Here is a 25,846-nt window from a genome sequence, read left to right on the forward strand (position 1 = left end):
TGACCTGCGGCAGTCACCGCCGCCCCGGCACGCAAGCGAAAGCCCCAGGCTCACTGAGAGTCCGGAGCGCCCAACGGTGGGCCTCTGCTGAGTCATTTGCTCCCTCTGTGTGGGTCCCGCAGAGACCGCCAGGAATAAAACTGAAGTCACCATCATCGGGTCGCTGCCATTTACTGTTTCGCAACGCCAGGCGCTGTGCCTTAGGTGCATTCTTTAAAAAGGGTTTTATTGTATTGTGGTAAGAACTCGACTCTCTTCCTAAGTTCCCAAATATATGTTACTGTATTTTCTCACTGACCCACCGCCACCTGCGAGAAGGTACTTTTATTGTTTCCATTTGACAAGCGAACGAACTGATGTTCATAGAGATGAAGCAACTTGCTCCACTTCCTCATCAAGAAAAGGAAAAGCACAAGATTCAAATTAGCCAGATGATGCCAGAGCCCACCCTGGCAGTCAGGGACATGCGGTTCTCACCACTTTAGACATGAGAAAATGGAGGCTGAGCCAGAACCATAAGGTTGGTGAGAAGCAGAGTTCAGACTGCGGGCAGTGGGCAGCAGGAGGGGGCTGAGCACCTGACCCTGACCCACTCACGTGCCCTTCAGTCCAGGGCAGCTCCCCTCCCTCCCTTTCGGGTAAGACCCAGGGCTCAGCCTCATCGCCTCCCTGTAATATAACTGTCCCCCTCCAATCCACCATTTTGACATTGAGCACCCCAGCCCTAGAAGCATGGGTGAAAGGGGGCTGCAGCCACCCCAGCTCTTCCCTCCTTGAACCCAGGATGGTGGGCACACCACCCCTCCTGCTTTGAGGGCCTCACTCTAAATCAGGCAGGGAAGGTCTCATCCGCACACACCAGAGCTAACACGCACAGGGCCACTTGAGACATCATTAGGGACTTCAAAGAAATCGATGCCCTCTTGGGGTCTGATCCCCTGCTTTTATACTGGAGGGTGGGGCTTATCAAATCCCTCCTTGCCTGCTGATTGCTGCTGTGAGGTGGCACATAGGGAAGAGCCCCTTTTCCTAGGAGTGAGGCCTGTAGGTTTCTAGTCCCCTCAGTGCCAGCTGTGTGACCTTGGACAAGTCAATCATGTCTCTGGTCTTTCAGTTTTCCTGTTCGTAAACCACCTGTACTACCTTCCTCATGAGGTTACAGTGAGAACCCATACGACCCGGATGTGACTGCACTCTGTAAGTCAGGAAGTCATGCAGACAAGAGATGATAACCCTGTGATTCACCCATCATGAGATTAACTCTTGTCTCACCTTTGGAAGTAGATAGGAAAAGGTTAGGCGCTCACCTTTCATATATCAAGGGTTAAAACTACGCAGGCTTGTGAGCCTATATAATTTGTGTTTCCAGGTAGGATCCCTGGAGAACTGAGATTCCTCACAAATGTCACATGGGCAGAGTCCCAGACAAAAGTCACCCACCCTCTTGGGTTCCCTGTGAAATTGTCTTGGAAATAGTTGCAGGTCCAGTACCTTGACGGCTTCTCTCTTGCTTTCTGTCTCTCTCTTATTGCCTCGAATGAGCAGAGTGGGGCCCAAGGACATCTGTTGAAGGCCACACAGCTGTGACAACAGCGGTGATGATAGGCTCGAGCTACAATTCTCGACACTTTAAATCCTTTATGGAACAGGAAAGAGCCTGGGTGAGATAACAGATACACACACACATGTATGTATGCACACACGCGAGTCTAATGGTTCATTTTAAAAATCATAACTCAGTCCTCTCTTGTTTGCCCACTCCGGGTTATAGTTTTCAGGAGTTGGAACCGCAGAAGGGGCTGGGCTGGCTGAACCATGTCAGCTGTGAATTTACCGACTCACTGGGCACTTCCTCAAATCAGTGGCTGGGCACTTGGTGTCAAAAGAAAATAGAAATACGAAAGATTCGACAGCAACTGCTTCCTCCCTGTCCATCCCTGTCCTCCTAGGCTGTCTCAGCTGGCAGTGGGAGGCGCTCCCCAGCCCTGCCCAGCCAGCCTTGCCCTGGGCCCGGCCCACCTCCACTTCCTTGTTTCTTTGTAAAACAGGAACTGAGCAAGCAGTTAAAGTCAAGTGGGGTAGGATGGGTGGTTGAGAAAGCCCCAGTGGTCCAGGCTTGCCATGAAACTAATTGCCCTCCCAGCAGGTCCCTCATAGGTACAGATCCCCTGGCTTGTCACATCTTCTGTGTTCTAGAATAGCTTGGACAGAGGGACCCTTGACAAGGTGGAGACACACAGGATGTAGGCCACAGGGTCACATAGTAGAGATTCAGCTGGGGCCCGGATGGGACATGGCAGCAACTGCCAGGGCAAAAGGAGAAACTCTAGGGGGACACTAGAGTGAACTGCGGGCATGTCACCCAGCAGGCAGAGCACTGGGTTGGGTGGCGCTCTCTGTTTGTCATCTAGGTCACTCACTCCTGCCCCACATCATCCGTTACTATCTTTGGTAGACGTCATTGCCCAAGGGGACAGGTCCGTGGTCTCGCAGCCAGTAGGCAACATATGGTCGTTTGAAAGCGCTTCTGACTCCACTTCTGGGAGGTGTTCTCCTGCTCAGCAACCTTTGTCCTTGTAACCCTGGGACAGAGCAGCCCAGTCCCTCCCAGTCTCCACAAATAACAAACATCTGAAGAGGTATGAACCTCTACTCGTAAAGCAGACAAGTGTTGTAAAGCAATGTTACCTCAGTAAAAGTAGAGAAAGGATTTTTAAAAAAAGAAAAGAAAGGCCATCCAGTGAGTCCGTTTTCAGCGGACCATCCAACCCCGCCTCCCCTTCTCACTGTAATCGCCACAGCTGCCTGCAGGTGTTTGCTTTTAAACCCAGACCTTATCACGAGTTCCCAGTTCCGACTTTCAGAGATGACTGTCTCTCTCTCTCCCATCAGCCCCTGTTGCCAAGGGCCCCCGTGTTCCCAGAGCTGCCAGTTCCTTGTATGCTGGCTGTGCTGGAGGCCCTGGCGTGGGCCCAGCATCAACTCTGCCCTCCTGCTCTCCCTCCCTGTCGCCCTTCTCACCCTCCCTGCCTGAGATCACCATCATGAAATCTGCAAAAGAGGTCGGGCTACCAAGGTGGACTTTACTTTGGAAATGCCCAGGTGTTTCCAAGGGACTATATGGTTTCTGCTTGATCATTTCTAAATGGTAGGATCATTTCTACTTACCAGGGCTGAACTAGTACCACCTGAAGATCGAAAATATCTTCCTTGGAAGGAATGCAAACCTTCCATTTATCTGCCTCTCATCCTTCCTTGTCACCCAGAACTCCCCCCCTCTTCTTCAGGGCAGTTGTTTAAAGTCAATTCGCTTCCATACCCTGAGACTCTAGGCCAAAAACTACAGGTGTTGAGTACTCCCCAGCTCGACAAGGGCTCCCCTAGAGATCCCCACTTATCTGTCCTAGCTATCCAGCTGTTCGTGCATATGAGGTGACTTCCAGGGCCTGCCCCATCCTCCTCACTCTCCACTGGCCTCCAAAGCCAGCACGAGGAGCCAGTTCTCTGATCTCCTCCTTCAGGGTCTCTGCTTCTGCCGGACTTCATCAGTGTGGTTAGTAACAGGGCCCTGGACCAAGACCAGATTATATTTAAAACCCTACTGCCGCTTCCTAGCTCGCTCTCATCTAGCACAGTCTGTGGCACCCCTCTGGGCCTCCGCTTCCTCCGTGGAAAATGAGGCTTATGGCACCTGCCTAAATGCTGATGTAAAACCTCAACGTAGAGCTCTTGTTTTCAACTGGAGTCTGAGTGTGAGAGGGAGAAGTGAGAATAACAATCACTTGTTCTCTCTCCTTACTCCCTGTGTGAACAAACCCTTTTCAGCTCTCTGCAGAAAAAAAAAAAAAGAATCATTTGGGAAGTTTTTCCAAATATAGGTATCCCCTGCTATCCGAAGACTTACGGTCTCCAGTCAGTATTGTACTCATTCAGAGAGTGAGGAACACTTTCAGACATGCCTGCGTCTTACCTGCCCAAATATCACACCCACAATCACTTCCCAAATTAGAATCTTTTCGGAGGGGGTGCAGGTGGGGGGCTGCTCTGTGTAAATGCAGTCAGCCATGACCTTTGTGTCTTTGGCAGCCCGTGTCTGCCCTCTGAAGATTCAAACAAATTTCACTCTCTGTGGAACACCCCACATCAACATACACACACACTTCCAAAATGTTGCTGCTAAGGGCAAAGCTCTCTTGCCCTGAATTTTACACTGGCCACAACCTTGCAACACGAATTCCAAATTGAACTACTTACCTCGGAGGCTTGTGGTGGGATTAAATAACGTTCGTGAAGTGCCTCGTGTAGTGCTTGGCAAAGAACAAGAGCTGGGCAAATGTAAGCCTGCCACCCCAGCTAGGAAGGAAGCCCTCAGCTGTACAGGCCTTGACAGCTATTTTTCACTTCTCAAAGTGCAGAGCGTAAGACGCTGTCCAGAGCTCGCTCCTAGGTCCTGTCAGCCAGCCCATTATCAAGTTTGAGGTGGCCTCCTTCCCCCACTGGCCTGGATCACATCTTCACCGAGGGCTCTGTGTACCTGCAACATAACCTGTAAAATGGAGCTGTGTTGCCTGGGAGGGGAAGAGAAACTAATTTTAAAATGTTTAGGGCCCGTGGGTCAAGGGACTCTGGCGGGGATAATCTTCAGGGAGAGAAAAGCGGAGGGAGGGCCCCTCCACATGGGGGAGACCTGGACCCTGGGAGGAAAGGGAGACTGACTGCCCAACAGAGGAGACAGATCTGAAGAGGAGCCAGAAAGGGGGGGGGCTGAAAACGCTGCCCCCCTCTGTCCTGGGGACTGGTGGCCTCTTCTTCTCGCTGAGGGCCCCTCACCCCACTTGCTGCCTTTTCCCCAGCCTGGGTTAGAAAGCCGCCCGGCGCCCCAGTTAGCTGACTGGCTTTGAAGACTTGCGGTTAGTATGTGAGTTCAGCTCGCTGCGCTGCGGGACTGAGCAAACAGGAAGCTGGGCACATCCTGTGCGCCTGGGCAAGGACTGGCTGTCGTGGTTCAGGCCCAGGGTTTCGTCTAGCTCCCTCCTGGTCACTCCGGCAGCCAGCCCCAAGTGGCCCCAGCCATCCCAGGCCCCCAGCCCCTAGCCACGTCCCCCACCCAGTACCACCCCCCACCCCCGTTCCCCGCGCTGTCCTCCTGGCCCTAGCTGGGTGCGCAGAGCACCAAAAGCCCTCTGGCCCCCCACTGATGCCAAGCTCTTTCCCACACAGCACATTCCCCCCTGGGCAACCGAGGAGGGCTGTCAGGGTAAGAAGTGCTATCACTCCCCCCACTCCCCACAACCCCCACCCCGTCCCTGGGAAGCGAGCTGCAGGCATGGAAGTTTTTGGTGATTTCACCTGGCAGGCTGAGTAGGACTGAGTCAAAACAGCACGGTTTCACTGGGAGGAGAAGGACCTTGTTCTTTCCTGAGCTCGCCCCGAGGATGTATGGTGGGACATGCAGGAAGTCACCAGAACTTCTTGGGAACAGGGGAGGGCCAGCCCAGGGCTTCACAAGTGCCACCGAATGGAAAGCCTAGAAAGATGCATAACTTTTACCCAAGTCCCCTTCTGGAACTCCATCCTAAGGGAAAAAAATCTCATGGACGTTACTATTTCCCTTAGGGATGTTCAACGACTAGTAAAACAACTGAATCAACCCAAGTTCATGGAACTGCCTAAGTGGCAGCCATCAGTCCCTTAGTTGAGGACGAGTTCATAGCATGAGACCATCTTAACCACCCTGTGTTAAGAGCCACAAGCAGATACCAACAGTTGGTGAAATGTAACTGTTTTAAATTTATTTTTAGTTTTAAAACAGCTTTATTTAGGTATAAAGGACCTACAATAAGCTGCACGTATTTAAAGTGTACCATTTATGTTTTGACATACATATACCTCCACAAAACTGATGCCGGTGTGTGTATCATTTATGTTTTGACATACATATACCTCCACAAAACCATCACCACAATCAAGAAGGTGAAGATAGCCATCACCCGCATACCCCTCCTTCTCCTTCCCCAAATCTCTGATCTGCTTTCTGTGCGTATGATTCTCTGTAATGTATCTTGACAGAGAGGTGATGAATGCTGAAAAACAGAACTGGATATTCATCCAAACCATATGGAAGACAATGAAAGAGAATGCTTACATGCAAACATGTAAGAGAATGCTTACATGTTTATATGTCCTTGCTACATTGCATGTGATGCTTATGCATTGCTTTCTTAACAAGTCATTAAAGTATCTGCCACAGATAATCCACAGAGGGAACATTCTACGGTTAGCACACAGCCGTTGGACAAATGCCTGTAGAGGATGACATTTGCTGGTGCTTGGAGCTACTTGCACGTACGTCTTCGCTCTTGTGGTAACAGCTGTGCTGGTGACAAATAGGTGATGGCTAAGGGGTGTTGACTCTAAGGGCAACTTCTCTGGGGGGATGGCTGTAGGTGTGCAGGTGGCAGTGGGTTTGATAACTGTAGGGCAGTGTCTGTAGGACTGGTGGCTGTAGGTGTGATGGTTGGAAGGGTGAGGGCAATCATGGAGGTGACTGTGAGGATGATGGCCCTTCAGGGCATAGTGGCAGTGGAGAGCCAGATGGAGGCACTTTGTTGTTCTAGCAATGATAACAGTAATGAGGCTGATGGGAGCCGGACTGCCTGAAGGCTGTAATGACAATGTGGGTGGTTGGCTGCCTGGATGTGGTGATGGATGGTTGTGACTAGTGATGAATGTGAGGGTGATGGTGGTAGAGATAAGTGTTAATAGTGTTGACTTGCGGTAACTGACAGCTAGGAGGATGGCGGAAGTCAAGGCAATAGTGGCTATTGTTGATGGTGGCAATGTAGGGAAGATGTTCTAGCAATGGAGACCGTAGGCATGCTGATGAGAGTGAGGATGACTGCAGGGTCATGGCTGCAAGGTGCTGGCTGTCAAAGGGAGTGGTGGTCACAGGGTGATGTCAGTGATGACACAAGTGATGCAAAGTGACCCAGAGCATTGGCCCAACAGGCAAAGAAATGGCCTAACTTCTGGTTTCTGGTTTGTGGTCAGTAAGATAAAGGGCTCGAGTAGACCCTTTGGTCAGGTTGACTGGCAACCTCCCAGAAGAGGAACAGAATGGGAGATGACTGACATGAGATGGCAGGGTAGGGACTTTTCTCTGCTGGTTTAACTCAAGCGCCTTCTGCATCAGAATCTCTGGTGCTGGGACTTCCTTCCTCCCCAGGGGCCGCCAGGGGCTGCGATTGCTGTAAGAGCAAGTCACGTGGCAGGGCTTCCTGTATGCCTCTGCCTCAGGGTGTCTGTCCATGGCCAGCACCCCCAAGCTGCCACTCAAGCAGTCAGAGTGGCAGCCAGCAGCTCAGTCCATGCTGTGCCCTCGGGACGGTGCTCTTGAGGCTGAAAAAGAGGCCTCTGTACCTTGACTCCCAGGAGAGCAGAGACCGACCGTCAAGGGGGTAGAGGACCATGTTGCGCCGCAAGCCTTCCAATGCCAGCGAGAAGGAGCCCGCTCAGAAGAGAAAGGTGAGGAGCACCTCTGGGAACTCACTTCTTCCTTTCCTCTGCTTGCTCACCCATCGGCTCCAAGACTCTGAGGAATGGGAAGAGCCCAAAGCCAGATGTTGAGTCGGTGGAGCCATTCCGCGCCCGAGCTGAGCCAGAGCTGTGAGGGCCATTCTCCCAAAGGCGGGCGGGCGGGGGGGGGGGGGAGAGTAAAGTAACAGAAATACAGAAGGAATGTTTCCAATTCTAGAGAAACCGAATTATAGACTAGATTCTTGGAAGTCTAGCGTGAGAGAATCAACCTTGCATCAGAGGGATGGAAACCTAAAGTGAAAGGAATCTTAGATTAGAATTTGAGAACCACAGAATACAGTTCTGGAGTTGAAGCCTATGGCTGGACTTAATTCTCTCTCCCTTATACTCATCCTGCCACTCCTCTGCTCAAATATGGCCTCTCAGGAGCCCTCGGACTCAAAGGGCCCCTAAAGGCCGCCCCACTCAGACCGCGCTGCCCCCAAGTCCTTACCACTGACCACAGCCCTGGCTCTGCCCACTTGGTTCTCCTCTGCTGCAGCTTCTCAGGTCCACAGGACTTGGGGGCGACCTGAAGATGGGACCCGAGGTGAATTCCAGACGCGGGGAAGGGCCTGGAACCCTGCAGTGGGATGTAAGGGGCATACAGGCTCCTCCCAGGTGGGGAGAAATTATTTGTGAAGAATGAGAAATGAAGCTGTGAGATGAGGGCTGAGAAGGAAAAAATGTCTGTGAGGGGATATTACAGACCAAGAAGCAAAGCAACAGTCATAGACAACCAAGGTGTTCATCCTCCTGGAGCAGAGGCAGAACTAGAAGACTCTCTGAAGGCTCTGCCAGATCCAGGTTTCTTTGGTTGGATTTGAGGATTTCTTGATGAAATCTTTGTTTCGACAATGGGGATTCCCAGGGATTCAGCAAGTACATGCCAAATCTCCAGCAAGGTCTTACAACCACCCCAAAGTAGGCCTGAACCAAGAGGCCCAGGACCTAGCCCCTCTAGGCCCTCTCTGTGTCCTACCCATTTCCCCCGAACTCAGCCCAGGTGCCCCATGGGGGCAGGGATGGGACTCGTCAGAGAAAGAGCTCCCAGGCGAGGCTGAGCCAGCTGAGAGCCCAAGTCTCAGGGCAACGGGGTGTGCATCCTGCCCCATTTTGGGTACTGTGGAGACCGCCACTTCCGGCTCTACTCTCCCCCACCCCCGCTGCTTCTTCAAGGTTGCAGTGGAGCTGGACCTTGTGGGGGGGAGAGATTCATGGGTGTTCACACAGCCTCTTGTGGCCCCATCCAAGCCCTGCACCATGCTAGGCCCATTGATTTGCCATTGGCTGCCAGTCCTCTGAGAGCAGGTCTACTTCCCCCTTGTTCTCAGGCTGCTGGGGGTGGGAAGCAGAGACTGCTGTAGATGCTGCTGGGCCCCAAACCACAGGGGAGCTGAGCCAGAGGAAAGTCTGAGAAGGCGCTGACACTTTGACACCCGGACCCTGTACCACTGGGGCAGAGGTGTCCAGGGTCACAGAGAAGCCAGAAGTCCTGGCATCTTTCCTAGCATCCGTTACCCAGATTCTGTGTGTGGTGGCAGGGCCTCTATGACTTGCTCCCTACCTCTTGGAGGAGAAGCAAAGTCCACGTGGCATTCCAAGTTCTATGTCCTCTGAAGGAGGGCAGCCAGGCCAACCCCACCCGGCTCTTGCCTGAGCCAGGACCAGCCTCCAGAGCCACTCTCCAAAGCCCAAAGCCCTGGAAGTGCTCTTGGAAAACCCAAGCTTCTGAACCAGCATCTTCCCCAGCCCCAGCCCCAGCCCCAGTACCACTTGCACAGTGACCTTGAACAAGTCCAGGATGCCACGTTGACATGGTGGAGAGGAAAAGCACAAAGGCAAGAGAGGCGTTCGTCTCCTGCCCCTGCTTCTCCCCCCACACCTGCCAAATGGAGAGTGTGCTGGGCAGGGGGCAAGAAAGCAGAGCTGGAATCTTACCAGGTTCTAGCTATAGCTTCTCAGACAATTCATTGACCTTATTTGGGCCTTAGTTTCCCCATCTGAGAACAGGGAGACAGCTTTCCCCGGCGTCTGCCCACCTCAGGAGTCTGTCCAAATAACCGGAAACTATAAATGTGAGTGTCTGACAAATGGGTGCATGTGCACACAAGGGGGTGAGCAGAGGTGGCACTACAGAGAAGAACAAGCCTTGGCCCCACTTCTGAAGTACAGGAAACGTGATTCAAAGCTCTCAGAGCCAGCACCAAATGAGGACTTTTCAGGTGCCAGGCACTGTGCTGTGAACTTTATCCATCTCTTAGCCCGCTTACTCCTCAAGATAAGCCTGGGAAGTAGGGGCACATACTGTCTTTCTCCCTATTTTGTGTCTGCAGCTCAGAGAGGTAACGTGACTTACCCAAGGTGACACAGCTTTTTTTTTTTTTTAACCTGGTTTTTTTAAATTAAATTTAAATTTTATTTTTATATTCCCCATACAATTACAACCCCCTTATTTTGACCCCAATCCCTCCTTTCACCGCCCCCCACCCCCCATAGAGTGTCTCTGGTTCATATGTTTGTTGATTTTGATATTTTCTTTCTTATAGTTATTCTTTTTCCTGGTCCTTTATTTAAGTTTTCTAGATTCCTGCTATGATTGAGACCATCCGGTATTTTTCTTTTTCTTTCTGGCTTATTTCGCTGAGCATGATCCCTTCCAGCGCCATCCATGTTGCTGCAAATTGCATGTGTTTATCTTTTTTGAATGCTGAGTAATATTCCATGGTGTATATGTACCACATCTTCTTGATCCAGTCATCTATTTTTGGGCATTTGGGTTGTTTCCAAAGCTTAGCTATTGTAAACAGTGCTGCTATAAACATAGGGGTGCAGGTGCTCTTTGGAATGGATGTTTCTGTGTCCTTTGGGTAGATACCTAGGAGTGGAATTGCTGGATCCTATGGAAGCTCTATGTTTAGTAGGTCCAGAAATCTCCACACAGCTCTCCACAGTGGTTGGACCAGTTTGCACTCCCACCAACAGTGCAGGAGAGTTCCTTTTTCTCCACACCCTCGCCAGCATTTGTTGTTGGTAGTTTTTTTAATATGTGCCATTCTCACTGGTGTGAGATGGTATCTCATGGTAGTTTTGATTTGCATTTCCCTGATTACAAGTGATGGAGAACATTTTTCATATGCCTGTTGGCCATTTGCATTTCCTCTTCAGAGAAGTTTCCTTTTAGCTCTTCTGCCCATTTTTTGACTGGGTTATTTTCTTTGTTGTTGTTGAGTCTCATCAGCTCTTTGCAGATTTTTGTGATCAGTCCTTTATCATTAGTGTTGGGTGCAAAAATGTTCTCCCAGTTGGTGGGGTTTCTCTTTGTTTTGGTTATTGTTTCTTTTGTTGCGCAGAAACTCCTTAATTTGATGTAGTCCCAGCTGTTGATCTTTGCCTTCACTATCACTGCTTTGGGTGATGTGTCTGTAAAGATGTCTTTGAGGTGCATATCATGTAGTGTTTCGCCTATATTTCCTTCTATATATTTTATGGTTTCAGGTCTTATGTCTAGTTCTTTAATCCATTTTGAGTTGGTTTTTGTGTATGGTGTGAGGTAGTGGTCAAGCTTCATTCTTTTGCATGTAGCGACCCAGTTTTCCCAGCACAAGGTGACACAGTTTTAAAGCTGCAAGGCTTACAGGGACCAAGGCTAAGATGTCAGTCCCCAGAGTCTTACCCCGTCCTCCCTGTACTCTTTTGTGCCCCATTGGTCTCAAAGCTCTCCAAGAATCTGATGAGCAGAAAGGATTAGATCCATCAGTGGTGGAGCTCTGCAGGGCAGACCCTGATGGCTGTGGAATCAGTGACCTGCAGGCATCAGAGTGAGAGGAGGACGGCAGGGTCAGGATGTGGCACCTCTTGAGTAGCACAAAGGACTGGGGGTGGGGAACATACCCCTCAGCTGCCCTTGGGTGACCTTTGCCTCTTTCAGGGTCTCTCTCTGATCTGTTGGGAGATAGGAAGTGGAAAGGGGTTTGTGCTGGGACCTCACTCCTCTAAGAAAGCTCCTACCCCACTCCCCCCTGCACGCCATACCTCCTGCTAAGGAAGTAGGGAGGAATCTAAACTCCCATTCAAGAGCTCAACTCTTCCTCCTCTAGCCTCTCCCTGCCCCTCTGTCCCCAAACCCCAGTTCTCTAGTTCCCCTGACCTCTTTCCTACAGTGCAACTCTTCTGTGACACCCCACCAGCATGCACTTTTAGTGTATATTTCCAGTGGCTCCTCATTGCCCACAGGCTAGCTAGCACCTGAGTCCCTTGGCATGACTGGCAAGGACTTTCCATGACCTCTTCTTCTCTGCTTCCCACCAGCCCCACTGGCATACCCAACATTCCATCAGCATGCTCAGAACATCCCTAGTTCTTTCTCTTGTTCAAACCCCTCTCAGCTGCACCTGGCGATATCCTGCCTTCCCTCCATGGCCCCAGCTCACATGTGTCTCCTCCATGAAGCCCTCCTCAGACCCTTCCTCCTCCATACTTTCAACTGCTCTCGTGAGATCTCCCTCCAAACACCACCCACAGCAGACATGGCACTCAGGCCACTTCTACACTGGGCCACAGGATGGGCAACTACCCGAGCTCCGTGCACGCAGCAACATGCACTGGCTTCCAGTCACAGACCAGGCTTCGACCCTGCCTCTTTCTGCGGCCAGCTGTGTGACTCTGCCTAGGATACTTCATTCCCCATGTCTCAGTCTCCTCAACTGGGAAGGGGGGGATGTAAGATAGGGCTGTGACAAGGCTGGAGAGAGCTGGCACACACCGAGTACTTGGCAGGGTGCTGGGCACATGGAGGTGTCACTAGTCACTAAATTCCCACACATTCATGGTGACCAGGTGCCTGGAGCCCAGAGACTGCTCAGCATATGACTGGGGAGGGAAGGATTTGAGCAGGTAGCTGCAGAGACACCTGGGGAAAGCCAAGCTTGCTTAGAAGCATGGAAAAAAGAGGACAAAAATGTGAGGCTCCAAGGGAGTAATCAGGGGAGGCTTTCTGCAGTGGGCGGTATCTCTGAAACTGGATTTGGAAAACCCATTTTTTAAAAAATATAATAACTGTAGTAAGTGCATAAGTCATAAGTGTATCACTTAACGAATTTCCATAAAGTGAATATCCCATGTAGGCAGTACCCACATCGAGAATCAGAGCACTTTGAACACGCTAGAAGTTTCCTTCATGCTCATGCCAATCACTACAAGCCCCCAAGGCTGATGGGTATATGACCCCCAACTCAGGGGCCTCCCTAGTCCTTCATGATACATACTACGTGTCACAGGCTGACTCCACCATCCTGGATGACTTAGTTCCACCTCATATGCTGACTTCCAACTACCTCGATTAGTTTTGCTGGGCTTTGAACTTTCTATGCAATGAACTATATTAATTGACCCTTGAACAATGCAGGAATTAGGGGGTACCAACCCCCTGCACAGTCCAAAATGCACATGTAACTTTCGACTCCCCCTAAATTTAACTACTAGTAGCCTGCTGTTGACCAGAAACCTCACTGATAACATCAACCATCAATTAATACATATCTTGTAAGTTATATGTATTATATGTTGTGTTCCTACAATAAAGTAAGCCAGAGAAAAGAAAATGTTATTAAGAAAATCAAAATGGCTTTATAGTACTGTGCTGTATTTATCAATACCGTAACTTTAAGTTGTTTATGAGAAAATTCGTGTATAAGTGGACCCCTCGCAATGCAAACCAGTGTTGTTCAAGGGTCAACTGTCGTGTACTTTTCAGTGGCTGGTCTCTTCATCCGAACAGCGTATCTTCGTGCGTCATCCAGATTTGGAGGGGAAGCTGTACTACCCTCATTGCTATTACTATTATCCCTTGTATGACTCTGCCACAATGCACGCATCATCCCACCATTGATGGGCATTTGGGTTGTTTCCCGTGAAATTGCATTTTAAAAAGGGGGAAAGCTCTCACTGACAGAATGACCGAACATTCCAGGCAGAGGATGTCCTGGCTGAGAGTCTGGAGGTGGGTCATTGGAGAGGCTAAACCACATAGACATTCCCTGAAGGATTGCTGTGTGAGGTACTCATGCCTTGCAGCCTCACCACACCCTTGTGAGGGAGATGGCCTGGTCTTCACTTTACCCATGAGGGGGAAAAAAAAAAACAAAACTATGCCCACAATAGTTGAGGAACTCTCCCAGATTGACACAGCTGGCCAACGGCAGAACCAAGGCGTGAGACCTTGCTGGCTGACACCAAGTCAAGAGGCTGAGATTCCAGTTAAAGAACTTGCAGAAGGCCACTCACGTCCCAGAACTGAACTCTGCAATGACTGCCCTGCCAGAAAAGCAGCCCTTTCCAAGAGACCCACATGCAGCCCTTACACAGGAAAAAGGGCCAACAGTGTGTGTTACTAGCTCCACTAGGAGGCAGGGCCCCCAGGAAGACCTTATACCAAAGGGAGGCCAGGCAGAAAATCCAAAGGATTTTAACTCATATCTGGTGAGAGGGGTCACTGAAAGAGGGGTCCTGTCATTCAGAACATGCAGGGCTTGCCCCTGAGGCTGGAGGTAAGGCCAGGCAAAAGAACTGGCATAGCCCTTTTCATGGCCCTGGGCTGAGAAGCAGCCAGCTGGGCCCAAGACGCAGTGCCACCTCCACAGCCCTTTTGGATCATTTCTTCCTGCTTTGGGCTAAAGTTGGGACAGAGGCTCCCTGACATAGAGCCCTGAGAGTCAAAGGCCCCAGCCCCCAGGCAGCAGCTTAATGACCGGAAAAGGCCCCTAGAAAGAGGGGTGATTAGAAGCGGCCTGGCCAAGAGTTTATTCTTCCACAACAAAGTCCACTTCCAGCCGCACACCGGCCCTCCTTACTTTCCAGACTGGCCTGACCCTGAAGCTTCAGGGGTGATTCTCAACCTCCCTGTCTGCAGACCAGACTGAGGGTTGCTGGAGAGAAGGCCACAAAAGGCCTTGTTAGCCTATAAATAGCAGCCCAGCCTGCCCTCCTTGGGCCTGGGCCAGCCTGGTGCCCACCCTCTCTCTCTGTTCCCTCTTTTCCAGGCAATAAGAGGAGGAAGTTATCCAGGCAGCTGCATCCTAGCCATACAAGAGGAGGAAATAAACGGAAGGTGGAGGAGAGAATGGAGAAAGAAAGGGAGAAAAAGAGGAAAGAATAGTGGGCGGGGAAGACCAAGGAGGGAGGATGGAGGGGAAGCATGGGAACTGAAGAGGTCACCCTACGCCGCAGCCATGCTTTGCCCTCCCGACGCCCACTGGGGTGGGGGAGGCCTTTTCCAGCTCTCCATATAGCACAGAAAAAAACTTTCTGAGGCTGTAGGTGCCCCACCCAGGAGGCCATCCTGGTGGTAGAGTCAGCTTGGCCTGGCTGCTGACCTAGTTTCTGGTCAGTTAGCTTGTTGAGACCTCCAGTAGCCCCGACCCTGATTGCCTACTTGCCTTTGATCAAGCCCCACCAAGAGAAACTAAGGTGCCCACTTCTTGTCCCCAGGAGCTGGAGCCAATTGTGTGTGTGTTGAGGGAGGTGGTGATATTGCCCCTGGCCTTGGGGGGGTTGTCCCTAGACCCCCTTTTCTTACGAAAGAGGATGTGAAACTTTCAGCATGTGAAACTTTCAGCTATGTGCCCGTTAGGTCTTTGGTTCCTCCAGCTCTTATCTCTAGTGTCTGCAGTCTATCCCCTGCTATCGTTCTGGCCATCTGTGAACCCTGGTTCCTGTGTGTTTCTCTGGCCTTGACTGTCGATCTTCATTCAGGCTCAGCCTCTGCTTCTGGTGCCTACAACCTACCTTCCTTACCTGCCTGGCCCTGGGTTCTGGCTGTTTTCTTGGCCTGTGCAGCCCTATACAGTTAAGAAAACTCATTTCCTGAAAGCAGTCCCACCAACACAAACCATAGGTCAGGCCTAAAAGTTCAAATGCAAGCACAAACCCGCCGCAGCCAGCTCATCGTGTCAGTGGTTAAGGTTACAAGCTCTGATTAAAAAAAAAAAAAGGCAGATTTCTTTTTACTAAGCTAACCCCACTTATGTGTGTCCCAAATCTGTGGGTACCCTCACTGAAAAAGTCTCTATTGTGGATTTCCAGAAAGTATAATGCCAGGGCTTACTGGCTTCTAGGGCCGGGGGTGGGGAACATCTTCTTGGGGCACAGATTCATCAGACTGAAGACCCCAATATGTTTACTGCCAGCCCCATGACTGGAGACCATGCTTGGAGCGGACCCAGAGCATGGAGGCCGGAGCAGATCATCAGGGGGGACTAAGGGTTGCTCTGTGACATGAAGGTGATGTTATTGTATGTGTCAAAGTATCCTTCTTATAGGAGATATGTGTTTGCTTCTGCGCATTTAGTTAGTCTTTCACTCCAGGAGTCTGGGACCAAACTTCAGGTACTGGTGGAAACGTGGGCTTGGTAGGCCTGACTCAGGCCCAAGGCTCTGGAGGTAAGGAGCTTGCTTGTGGCCAGTGACAGAGGTCATTCTCATTTGAAAAACAGAATAAAACCAAGTGGCCCTGAGGATATTGTAGGGGAGTAAAAATGTTCCTTCTACCCCCCCATGTTATTTTGGTTGGCCTAATAATTGAACTGACTTAAGACAGAGTAACAGGAGAAAAAAACAGTTAATTAGGCACATATAGGAACCATACAAGCACATGAAGTTCTCAGACAGGCAGGCAAATGAGGGGGGTCAGGGACTGAGATTTCAAAGGGGAGGAAGACAATTCACAGGAAGATGGAAAAGCAAATATTTGGTAAACAAATGTTTGCCATGCCAGGCAGAGACAAAGGGACACAGAGGACTTCCAACAAACCGGCCTTGCTCATTTACCCCAGTCTATCCCACTTAACTCATATTCTTTGAACTTCTCTCTGGTGATAACTCCCTTCCCAGAATAGGCCCCCCTATCAAAATCCTTATAGGCAGTTAAGGGAAAAGGAAAGAAAAACTTCTTGAGTCGAGTCTGCTGTTTCTTTAAAATAATCAGCCCAAAGTAATCCTTTTGCCTAGGAGATGAATTTTCTCCCCCACAACATCTTGGAGCTTCACCTCATTAGCCTTGGGCCCTCAGGGCACATGTGGCTCTGCCCAGCCCCGAGGTCTTCAGAGCCTGCGTGGGGAGCAGGAACAGCTCCTTACTAGTCACTGATTGCTTCTTCCAGCTCTCACTTCAGCGCTCCAGCAGCTTCAAGGATTTTGCCAAATCCAAGCCCAGCTCCCCTGTGGTGAGCGAGAAGGAATTTAATCTGGATGATAATGTGAGTTTCGGAGTCTCCTTGGGGGATGTGGCTGCAGGCCCTGGGTGGGGGAGTGGGGTGGAGGAAGGGAGGAAGGGAAAAGGGGAGATTTGAGGAGGATTTCGACAAAGCCTGCCTTAAATACAGAAGGCTCACATCTCCCACCCACCAAAATTCAGGGCCCCAAGAACAAGCAACCCTTTTCCGTTACAGATTAAATGTCAAATTAATTATGGACAGGACTGGGGCTCGGGGGACTGGCCTCGGGGCTACTCATTCCTACCCCGCCGCCCTCTGCCTCCCTGTTCTGGACCGAGGCAGGTCACCAGGGTCCCTGAACTTCCTCCTTTGTTGTCACAGATTCCAGAAGATGACTCCGGTGTCCCTGCCCCAGAGGATCCTGGGAAAAGTGGCAAAAAGCTGGGGAAGAAGTGGAGGGCTGTCATTTCCCGAACCATGAACAGGAAGATGGGCAAGATGATGGTGAAGGCCCTGTCAGAGGAGATGGTGAGGCCTGGGGGTCTGATGTAGGGGTGGAGGGCAGGGAGGACAGGTGCCACTCTGGCAGGGTTGTGAGCATGGCCACCTTAAAGGCCACTGCTCAAGTACCATGTTTGCAGTCACCCTGGATACCAAAAGTAAGGTCTTGTCGGGGGAGGTGCTCCCTTTCAGCCCAGAACATTGCAGGGGTGGGACTGGAGGAGTAAAGAAAAAGTCTGAGAAGAGGGGACAGCTAATCTAGAGATGAGATGGCCTGAGGCAAATTCATCTACCTTGAATTTTTGTTTGGAAGTGGGACGTAGGATTGGGAAGGTTTGATTGGAAGAGGTTCCCATTGTGAGAACATAGAGAAGGATGACTTTGGCCCAGGGATGGAGGGAGGGACAGACAGCTGTGGATAGGCACACCCCAAATAGCTGGGGTTGTTAGTGGCCAGACTGGGGGGCACCCCTGGAATCCCAAACATGCACGATCTAAGTAGGTTCTGTCACCATCCATATAAAGACAACCATACTCTTAGTGTGTAAAACCACCATTAGAAAATAATTTGAATAGGGCCTCCCTGGTGGCGCAGCAGGTTGAGCACAGCGCTGTGAAGCTGTCTGCAGCCTCTGCAGTGTGGGTTCGATTCCCGGCTAGCCAGGGAGATACCCATATGGCACGGCAGACCTCTCCTGTCTTGCCCACTGCTCCCCTCAGCAGTGTCTTCGGTTTGTCTGCCTGTTCTGCTCCCCACTCTGTCTATGGTGAATTCTCTCACCCTCCCATGCCTCTGACTATACCCCAGTTCTTGTATAAATAAATAAATCTTTTTTTAAAAAAAGAAAATAACTTGAATAGAATTAGTGTCCAATAGAGAAAGAACATAGTTCCCAAATGAAGCACCCAAAGTTACCCATGCCTTGTGGGTAAAGGCCCAGCCAAACTGGGTTGGCCCAAAGCAGGGCCATTGAGGCCCAAAATCTTGTCACAAGTGTAAGGCACCTTCTGGTACAGACCCATAGAAAAGGAGCAGAAGGGGCCAGGCAAGACTGGAAGGAAAAGAGCAAAATCAAAGTACAAGTCAAGATAACGGCTGCCATTGTCAGCCTCCCCCTGGGTCTCTCACCCACATCTCTTTCAAGTGTCTCCTTCCATGTCCCCCAAGTTCCTGGTACAAGTCCATGGCCAAGAAGCAAGCGTGGCTTCTTCTCCACACGTCCCTCTGCTCCATGCACCTCCTCCAGGCCTTCTCTTCCAAGTCTTCATTCCCAAGTCCTTTTTAGCTTCCTCTTGATCCTCAGCTCCCTTCCTTGGGTAGGGCAGGGAACATGGAATCTCTGCTTTTAGATTTAGATTTTAGAACGATTGTCTGTAGATTACACTGTTACACAATCACACAGGTAGTCTGAAGGCTCATGGCTCTTACAGGAAGCTCCGTGTTCTGATATCCTCAATGATACCAGTTCAGAGCCCTCAGTGAAGTTCTCGGGAATTTTGTTCACCCAATGTGGAACACCACAATCATTATCGAAAATGAAGTTGTATAAACTTAGAATTAAGTAAAGTATATTAAAAAAAAAAGGTGACTACAGTCAACCTTCAAAAAATATTACTTCCTGATTCCTGTACATGTCATTGTTCTCTGCTCCCTCCAGACTGTCCACATTGGCAGTATCTGTGGGGAAGGGGAGATACTCATGATGATGCATAGGGCAGAGAGGAAATTTCCTCTTCTTTCTATGGGTTTTTTTTTTTTGGCCAGTCAAACAATCACATGAACATCAAACAAATTAGTAGGATAAAAAACGAAATGTAATTGCATACATATGGAGAATCTACATGGATGTAAATTCCAGAGTAAATAAGGTTCAAATGAGGGTATATGTCCTGGGCTAAGAGGTGGGAGAGGGGCCTGCAGAAAGAACCAGATGCTCTATAATAGATGGCTGGCCTGCCAGATAGATAGGTTTCTCTGATAGAAAGGTTATTTGTAGAGATTGCTCTTAATCTGAATACTATCCCCAATTTTCATTCTTCTAGGTAGTTAAGAGTGCAGTAAAATTTTCTCTTGAGCCCACAGAGTCTGGCTTGAACTCAGCTCAAAATAATTCACTTGAAATAAACCAAAGTGACATGTCTTGGAAAGGTCCACTCTCAGCAACTTGGGGAAATCTATCCTTCAATAGCTTGACATCGGTTAGGGTGGGGAGTGCTTACAACACAGGAATTGGCAGCTGCTACACATCAGGGCTTTTATTTCCAGCGAGCCAGTCACGAACAGATAGCACCAGGCTGAGGTGTGGTGACGTGGAGGAGCTTGGGAATGTTCCACCATTGCGTAGGAATGTTCCACCATTGCTTCTCATCTATAAACTTGGGAAGATCATATCTCTTAAGTGACATTCAAGTATCACTGAGGATTAAATGAAATAATAGAATGCCTGGGACATAGCACCAGAATTAAAAGTAAGTCCTGTCCAGTACCACTGTCTGCCCGACGGTGCCCTTGCAGCCACTCGGAGTCAAGCTGTGGCACAGAGACCTCTTCTGTGGGGGCCTCAGCACTTTAAGCTGACAAAGCACATCACCAGGCAACTGTTAAACCTAATCCAGTGAGGTGGGAGGGCAAGGACTGTCATTCTCACTTTAAAGGCAGGAAAACAAGGCTCAGAGTAGGCGCGCAGCCTCCAAGTGACAGAGCTGGGCTCAAGCCAGGCCCCAGTTCTCTACCATGCCCAGGTCCATTTATTTCCTCCTCGGCATCCAGGGCTGCCCCATGTACACCCCAGCCGAGGCTGCTCAGGGTTTCCTGCCTCCCCTCCCCTGCAGGCAGACACGCTGGAGGAGGGCACATCCTCCCCGACATCTCCAGACGGCAGCCTGGACAGCCCTGGTCCTGAGAAGATGGGGCTGGCCTTCTCTGAGCAGGAGGAAGGTGAGCTCCCGACACTCAGCCGCCAGGCTTCCACCGGTAAGTTGAGGGAGTGGGGAGATGTCTGCTGAGTCAAGAGAAGAGGGCCGGGGTAGGGCCAAGCTGGTGGTATCTGGGAGGGGGAGTAAGAGAAATGAACCTTTACTCTGTACCTGCCGAGACTGTCCCAGCCCTCTCTGGATTAAATCTTCACAACAATGTCATGGGGTCAGTACTACTATTAGCTCCACTTTATTGACATGAAAACTGAGGCTCAGGAGTCACTGACTTGCCCAAGGTGACCCAGTCTTGAATTGGGGTCTGCCTTAGAGGAGCCTCCACTGACTCTCCCAGGCCCTGGAGGGGCCCACGGACAGAGGAAGAACCCCATCACCCTCTTGGGTCAGCCCACCCACCTCACTTTTCCCAAGAGAGCTAGAGGCTACAGCTCCCTGCACCTCTGACAGCCAGACTGGGGCTGGGGGTCTAGGGACTCCAGCTGTGAAGACTCAATGTCTGGACCCCACTTCTCGGTTTGCTGGGCTCAGGGCACTGCTGACATCTTCTAGATGTCCATGAGAGCCGGCCAGAAGGTTCCAGAAGCCATGGCTGAAACACAGGCTTCAAGCTCTTGGCTGTAGACCCTCCGGAACTGGCTTGCTTGCCCTGTGGACTAGTTCCAAGTTCCCTGCTCTTTCTCTGGCTCCACAGACATCTCCCTCCCTCCACTGAAAGCTATTTAAAATGCCTTTCCTCCTGCCCTTCTCAGAGAGGAAGAGCCTATCTGAGTTTCCATGTGGCTTGTAACTAGGCACTGAGTCTTATAAAGTAGAGCAAATAAAACACTAATGCAGACTGTGGTTTCCTGGGTGGAAGGTGGCTTCCTGGAGCCCCGAGCAGGGGTCAGGAGACCTGGAGTCTAATGGGCCCAGTGCTGTCAATTATAAGTTGAGAGGCCTTGGGCAGTTCACTTGGTCTATCTGGCCTTAATTTTCCGCATCTGTTTATTGGAGTGGCGGCCCATTTCTTGGCCTGTGCCATTTCTCCTCTGTGGCCAACTCTTTTCATACCTGAGGCCCCAGAGGTGAAGCTGTGCTCCTGCAGGGTGGCCACAGGGATGGGGCAGAATCCCTTCTGCCGTGTGACACTTAGAGCCCAGCTTTCTGCCCCAGAATGTATCCTTGGGATATTTAGCCAGACCCCCAGCTGTCCTAGGACAAAGGTTGATCCTCTCCCTTCCCATCCCTTGCAGGCAGTGAGCTCTGCAGCCCCAGCCCAGGTTCTGGTAGCTTCGGGGAGGAGTCTCCTGCACCCCAATACACAGGACCCTTCTGTGGCCGGGCGCGAGTCCACACCGACTTCACTCCCAGCCCCTATGACCACGACTCACTGAAACTTCAGGTAAGGTTGGCAGCCAGGTCCTCCTGAGCCTGCCAGGCTGTGCCCGTGAAGGTGGACTGAGGCAGCGCAGGACGGTGTCAGTGGCGACCAAGGGACTACCCTTCCCTCTCCCCAGTTCCGCTCTGCTCTGCTCTCCTCCCACAGAAAGGCGATGTGATCCAGATCGTTGAAAAGCCACCAGTGGGTACATGGCAGGGCCTGCTCCATGGCAAGCTGGGCTTTTTCAAGTTCATCTATGTGGATGTGCTGCCTGAGGAGTCTGTGGGACCTTCCCGCCCTAGCCGCCGGCAGAGCAAGGGCAAGCGGCCCAAGCCCAAGACTCTGCATGAGCTGCTGGAGCGCATCGGCCTGGAGGTGCGAGACGGGGCTTGTAGTCAGTGCCTAGGAGCAAGGGCTGGGGGCCAGGCCACCTCTGCTGTGTAGGGAGGGAGGACCCACAGGTCGGGTGGCTTATCAGCGGCTGCACGGGTGGCCTGCCCCTGCCCACAGGAACACACGTCCACCTTGCTGCTCAACGGCTACCAGACACTGGAGGACTTCAAAGAGCTGCGGGAAACACACCTCAACGAGCTGAACATCATGGACCCACAGCACCGGGCCAAGCTGCTCACGGCCGCGGAGCTGCTGCTGGACTACGACAGTGAGTGGATTTAGTTGCCGAGGGACCGATGAGGAGGTGCCTACTGGCATTCCAGGAAGGGAGGTCAGCCCTGGTCCTGCCCCTGACCACATGCGTGACCCTGGCCCTATAGGGTGGGAAGGTACTTTCCATACTTGAATTGCAAGATCAGGCAAAGTGTGGGAAGAAGAGGGTACTAGGGATGACCAAGCACAGCTCCCTTTGGTATTGAAGAGGGGACTTAGGGCCAGGGCAGCTAAGGCATTTACTCGAGGCCTCAAAGCTGGTTCACAACAGACCTAGGCTTCCCGGTTCCCAGCTTAGTGCTACAGAAGTCTGAGCTCCTGGGCCTCAGACCTGGCTAAGCAGATGGGGAAAAACAGTCCCACCTACCGCTAAGATGCAAGGGTGAGAAGGTTAGATGTGGGAGGCAGAGGGAAGGTTAGACGTGGGAGGCAGAGGGTCCATTGCCCGCAGTGGACCTCCTAGGGTCTCCACCCCCACTGGGGGCTTCCTGGGGCTTCCAATCCCATCCCCCAACTAAGGCCCCATATTTCCCTGTCTCGCTCCTGGCAGCCAGCAGCGAGGAGGCGGAGGAGGGCGCAGAGAGCAGCCAAGAGCCAGTGGCGCACACAGTGCCAGAAGCCAAGGTGGACATCCCTCGAGACTCAGGCTGCTTCGAGGGCTCAGAGAGTGGGCGTGACGAGGCGGAGCTGGCCAGTGCCGAGGAGCAGCTGCAGGGCCTCTCCCTGGCAGGGACACCCTGAGGTGGCAGCAGTAGGACCCAAGCAGCAACAGCCTCCAGGATGGAGCCAGGACACTGACCCTGGCCCTCCAAGGGCGCCTGCCACCCCCAGTCCTACAGACTTGACCAGAGTGGATGAGAAGTAGTGCGAGGGGACAAGCCCCTTGCCCTGCCCCCTCCCTCCACCAGCTACTGACAGCACAGTCCTTCCAGGCACCCTGCTCCAGCTGCAGCAATGGCAAGTGGGGCACTGACAAGCCATCTTGCCCTTGTCCCTCACCACCATGGCCCCCCAAACGCACACCACCTCCACTGTCACCCAGCTCCTGAAAAGAGAGCCAAGTGCATATTTCGGTCAAGCTAACAGGTAGGGAAGCTGGCCGTTTCCAAGAACCCTAAGTGACCAGAAGTAGACCCCAGTTTCCACTAAATAAGATCTGAAGAAACAGATATCTTTCCCCACTTTTCTTTTCCGTCACTTTCATGACCACTAAATCGCTATGCCATTTGCACCAATGCCTGCTCCCATCTGAGGGTAGGTCTGATTAGAAGGCATAGTCCTGAGCACCTTGCTGGCCCTGACATTCTCTCCTGTTACCTGTGAGCTGCAGCACTGATAAGGTCCCCGAGGAGGCAGAGGCACCCAGTGAAGTAGGTGCTCCTCCTCACCCATTCCATATTGCCCCACATAAAGCAGGCAAATGAGCAACTTCCGCCAGCCCAGAACAGGGCTGCAAACACTCAGCACCCTTCCTAGGCCCCAAGAGCCCACCACATCTAGGATTGCCTGCTTAGTGGACACACGTCTGGATCTGCCACCAGAAACCTAGGTAGAAGCTAGCTTTCGGGAAGGGTCTGGTATAAACAGAAGCCGGGGGGGGGGGGGGTATAGGTTCAGCAATAACCAGCAATGGCCAGAAGCACAGAACGTCTAAGCACAATAAAATACCTGCAGTAGAAAACTACTGTCTCTGAATCTTTCCTATGGAGAGAAGGTCCAGGGGAGGGACAGACCATTCTTCTTCAAAGCTGGACTCAGCAGAATGTCCATTGTCCTTTCAGGATCATCTGTCCCTTCACTGAGGATGCTCAGTGCCTTGACCTGCTGATCTAAAGCGCGTGTGAAGCCCTAGTGGGCTCTGTCCTGCCTGTTAAGCAGCCCTCCTGGGAGCTCAGGCTCCCGCAGCCACGGGCTTTGCTGGGTTCCAAGAGAGGGAGACAACTATTTCCCTCTTTCTAGAACTGCTCATTTAACAAAAGCCTTGACAACATCTAACCTTCCTTCCTGGGAGAGAGGGCCTTCCCTGGGGGCTGACCAGGGTCCAAAAGGGGAAGATTTGGTTTCAGCCAGGCCCATTCCTCTGAATCCAGCTCGTCCTGAGCCCCACCTTGCGCCCACTGAAGCTACACTAGCTCGCAGGAGGTGGGATGGAGACAAAGACACCCTCCTCCGCTGCCTTTGTTCCAGCCGACATTCACTGCATTAGGGGGAGTGAACAGTGGTGTGTGTGCAGCTACCAGAGTGAAGTCAAGGCCACACCATTTCCAGGCTTTGTTCTCAGCTACCCTCATCCCTCTGCCTTTAGTGGCTGTGGGCATCAGGAAATTGCAAGCATTATCCTCACCAAAGAAACAAGCAGCAGCCCAAACAGCCTCACAGGCCCCGTGGTACCGAATAATTGCTATCGTTTATAAGCGGCAAAGCGTGGGCCCGACACCAAGTGCTTCCCATACATGGTCTTTGCCTCAACAACGCAGGGGTTAAGGGTGCTGGTTCCCCATACAGTGGAAAATCTGTATATAACTTTTGACTCTCAAAACTTAGCTAGAGTTGTCTCATTGTCTGCCAGGGATTGGCTTCAGGATTTTAGATAATTATGCTAAGTGAAATAAGTCCAGGAGAGAAAGACAAATATTAGATGTTTTCATTCATGTGAAATAAAGGCACAAAGCAAATGGGCTGACAAAATACAACAACAAAAACAACTCTTAGACTGACAAAGACTGACATACCAAAATCCAATGCTCAAGTCCTTGGAGTCAGCCCTGTGGGTCTGCAGTTCCACACCTGTAAATTCAACCAACACCCCAGATGGTTGACCATGAATGCTCAACTCACAGATTCCAGAGGACAAAACTGAGGCTCAGACATGTTGAAGAAGTTTAGTAGAAAATCCAACAAGTTTTCAAGGCCCCGAGCCCTCAAGAAGGCAATTTGACTCCTGTATTTTGCACATCCTGTGACCCTGCCGTTCCTCTTCTAAGATTCAGTCGACAGAAGGAGGCACACAAATGCACATGGACGTATGGGCAGAGATATCACAGCTTGCTCCATCAGAGTAAAACATTGGAAACACAAGAGAAGAATTAGGTACATTGTGCTTCATTCATACAATAAATACCCTGCAGCCATTCACCATGGTGTGGTAGAAAAATACCTAGTGCAGGGGGAGAGCTTCATGATATTTTGCTGTTTACTTTTAAACTTCAAAATTATACAAACAATTTACAGAGGTTCTCATTGTAAAAAGAAGTCCATCCTGGCTATATCAGGGAGAAAAAAGTGAGCCCTAAGCCCTTGTGTATAGGGTGATTCCGTTTTATGGAAGAAAGGAGAACACGCACACAGACTGGGAAGAGATGCCCCCAGTGGTTGGCAGCAGTGATCTTGTGAGGGGAGGGCTGGGGTTGGACAGTAAAGGAGAGAATTGCTCACTTTCCACACTCCTGTTTTATTTGAATTTCAAAAGTATCTATTATTTTTTGTGTCTACTTTAAAAGGAATAATATTTGGATTTTTGAGAAAATGAAATAAACAGGCACAGGCCTCTGCCTCTATTTTAGGGTAGCAGCGAACTCATTAGCGTGCTGCCGTGTCA

The 25,846-nt window shown here is 51.0% G+C and overlaps 1 protein-coding gene across 2 annotated transcripts; it reads left to right on the top strand.

The window, feature by feature from the left end:
- Positions 1-7,467: 7,467 nt before the first annotated feature.
- SASH3 (SAM and SH3 domain containing 3) lies at positions 7,468-22,989 on the top strand (the record flags this gene model as incomplete). 2 transcript variants are annotated; one of them, XM_084259291.1, is made up of 8 exons in its annotated part: positions 7,468-7,524; positions 16,734-16,829; positions 17,169-17,315; positions 20,121-20,262; positions 21,455-21,603; positions 21,748-21,957; positions 22,093-22,247; positions 22,803-22,989. In XM_084259291.1, 8 exons carry the CDS (start codon positions 7,468-7,470, stop codon positions 22,987-22,989), a joined length of 1,143 nt encoding a protein of 380 aa, XP_084115417.1. The 2 variants fall into 2 exon arrangements, with proteins under 2 accessions (XP_084115417.1, XP_084115418.1); XM_084259292.1 differs by having other exon boundaries at positions 22,093-22,243; positions 22,799-22,989.
- Between the last annotated feature and the right edge of the window lie 2,857 nt (positions 22,990-25,846).

Source organism: Talpa europaea (assembly GCF_964194135.1).
Source record: "Talpa europaea genome assembly, chromosome: X".
Taxonomy (NCBI): domain Eukaryota; kingdom Metazoa; phylum Chordata; class Mammalia; order Eulipotyphla; family Talpidae; genus Talpa; species Talpa europaea.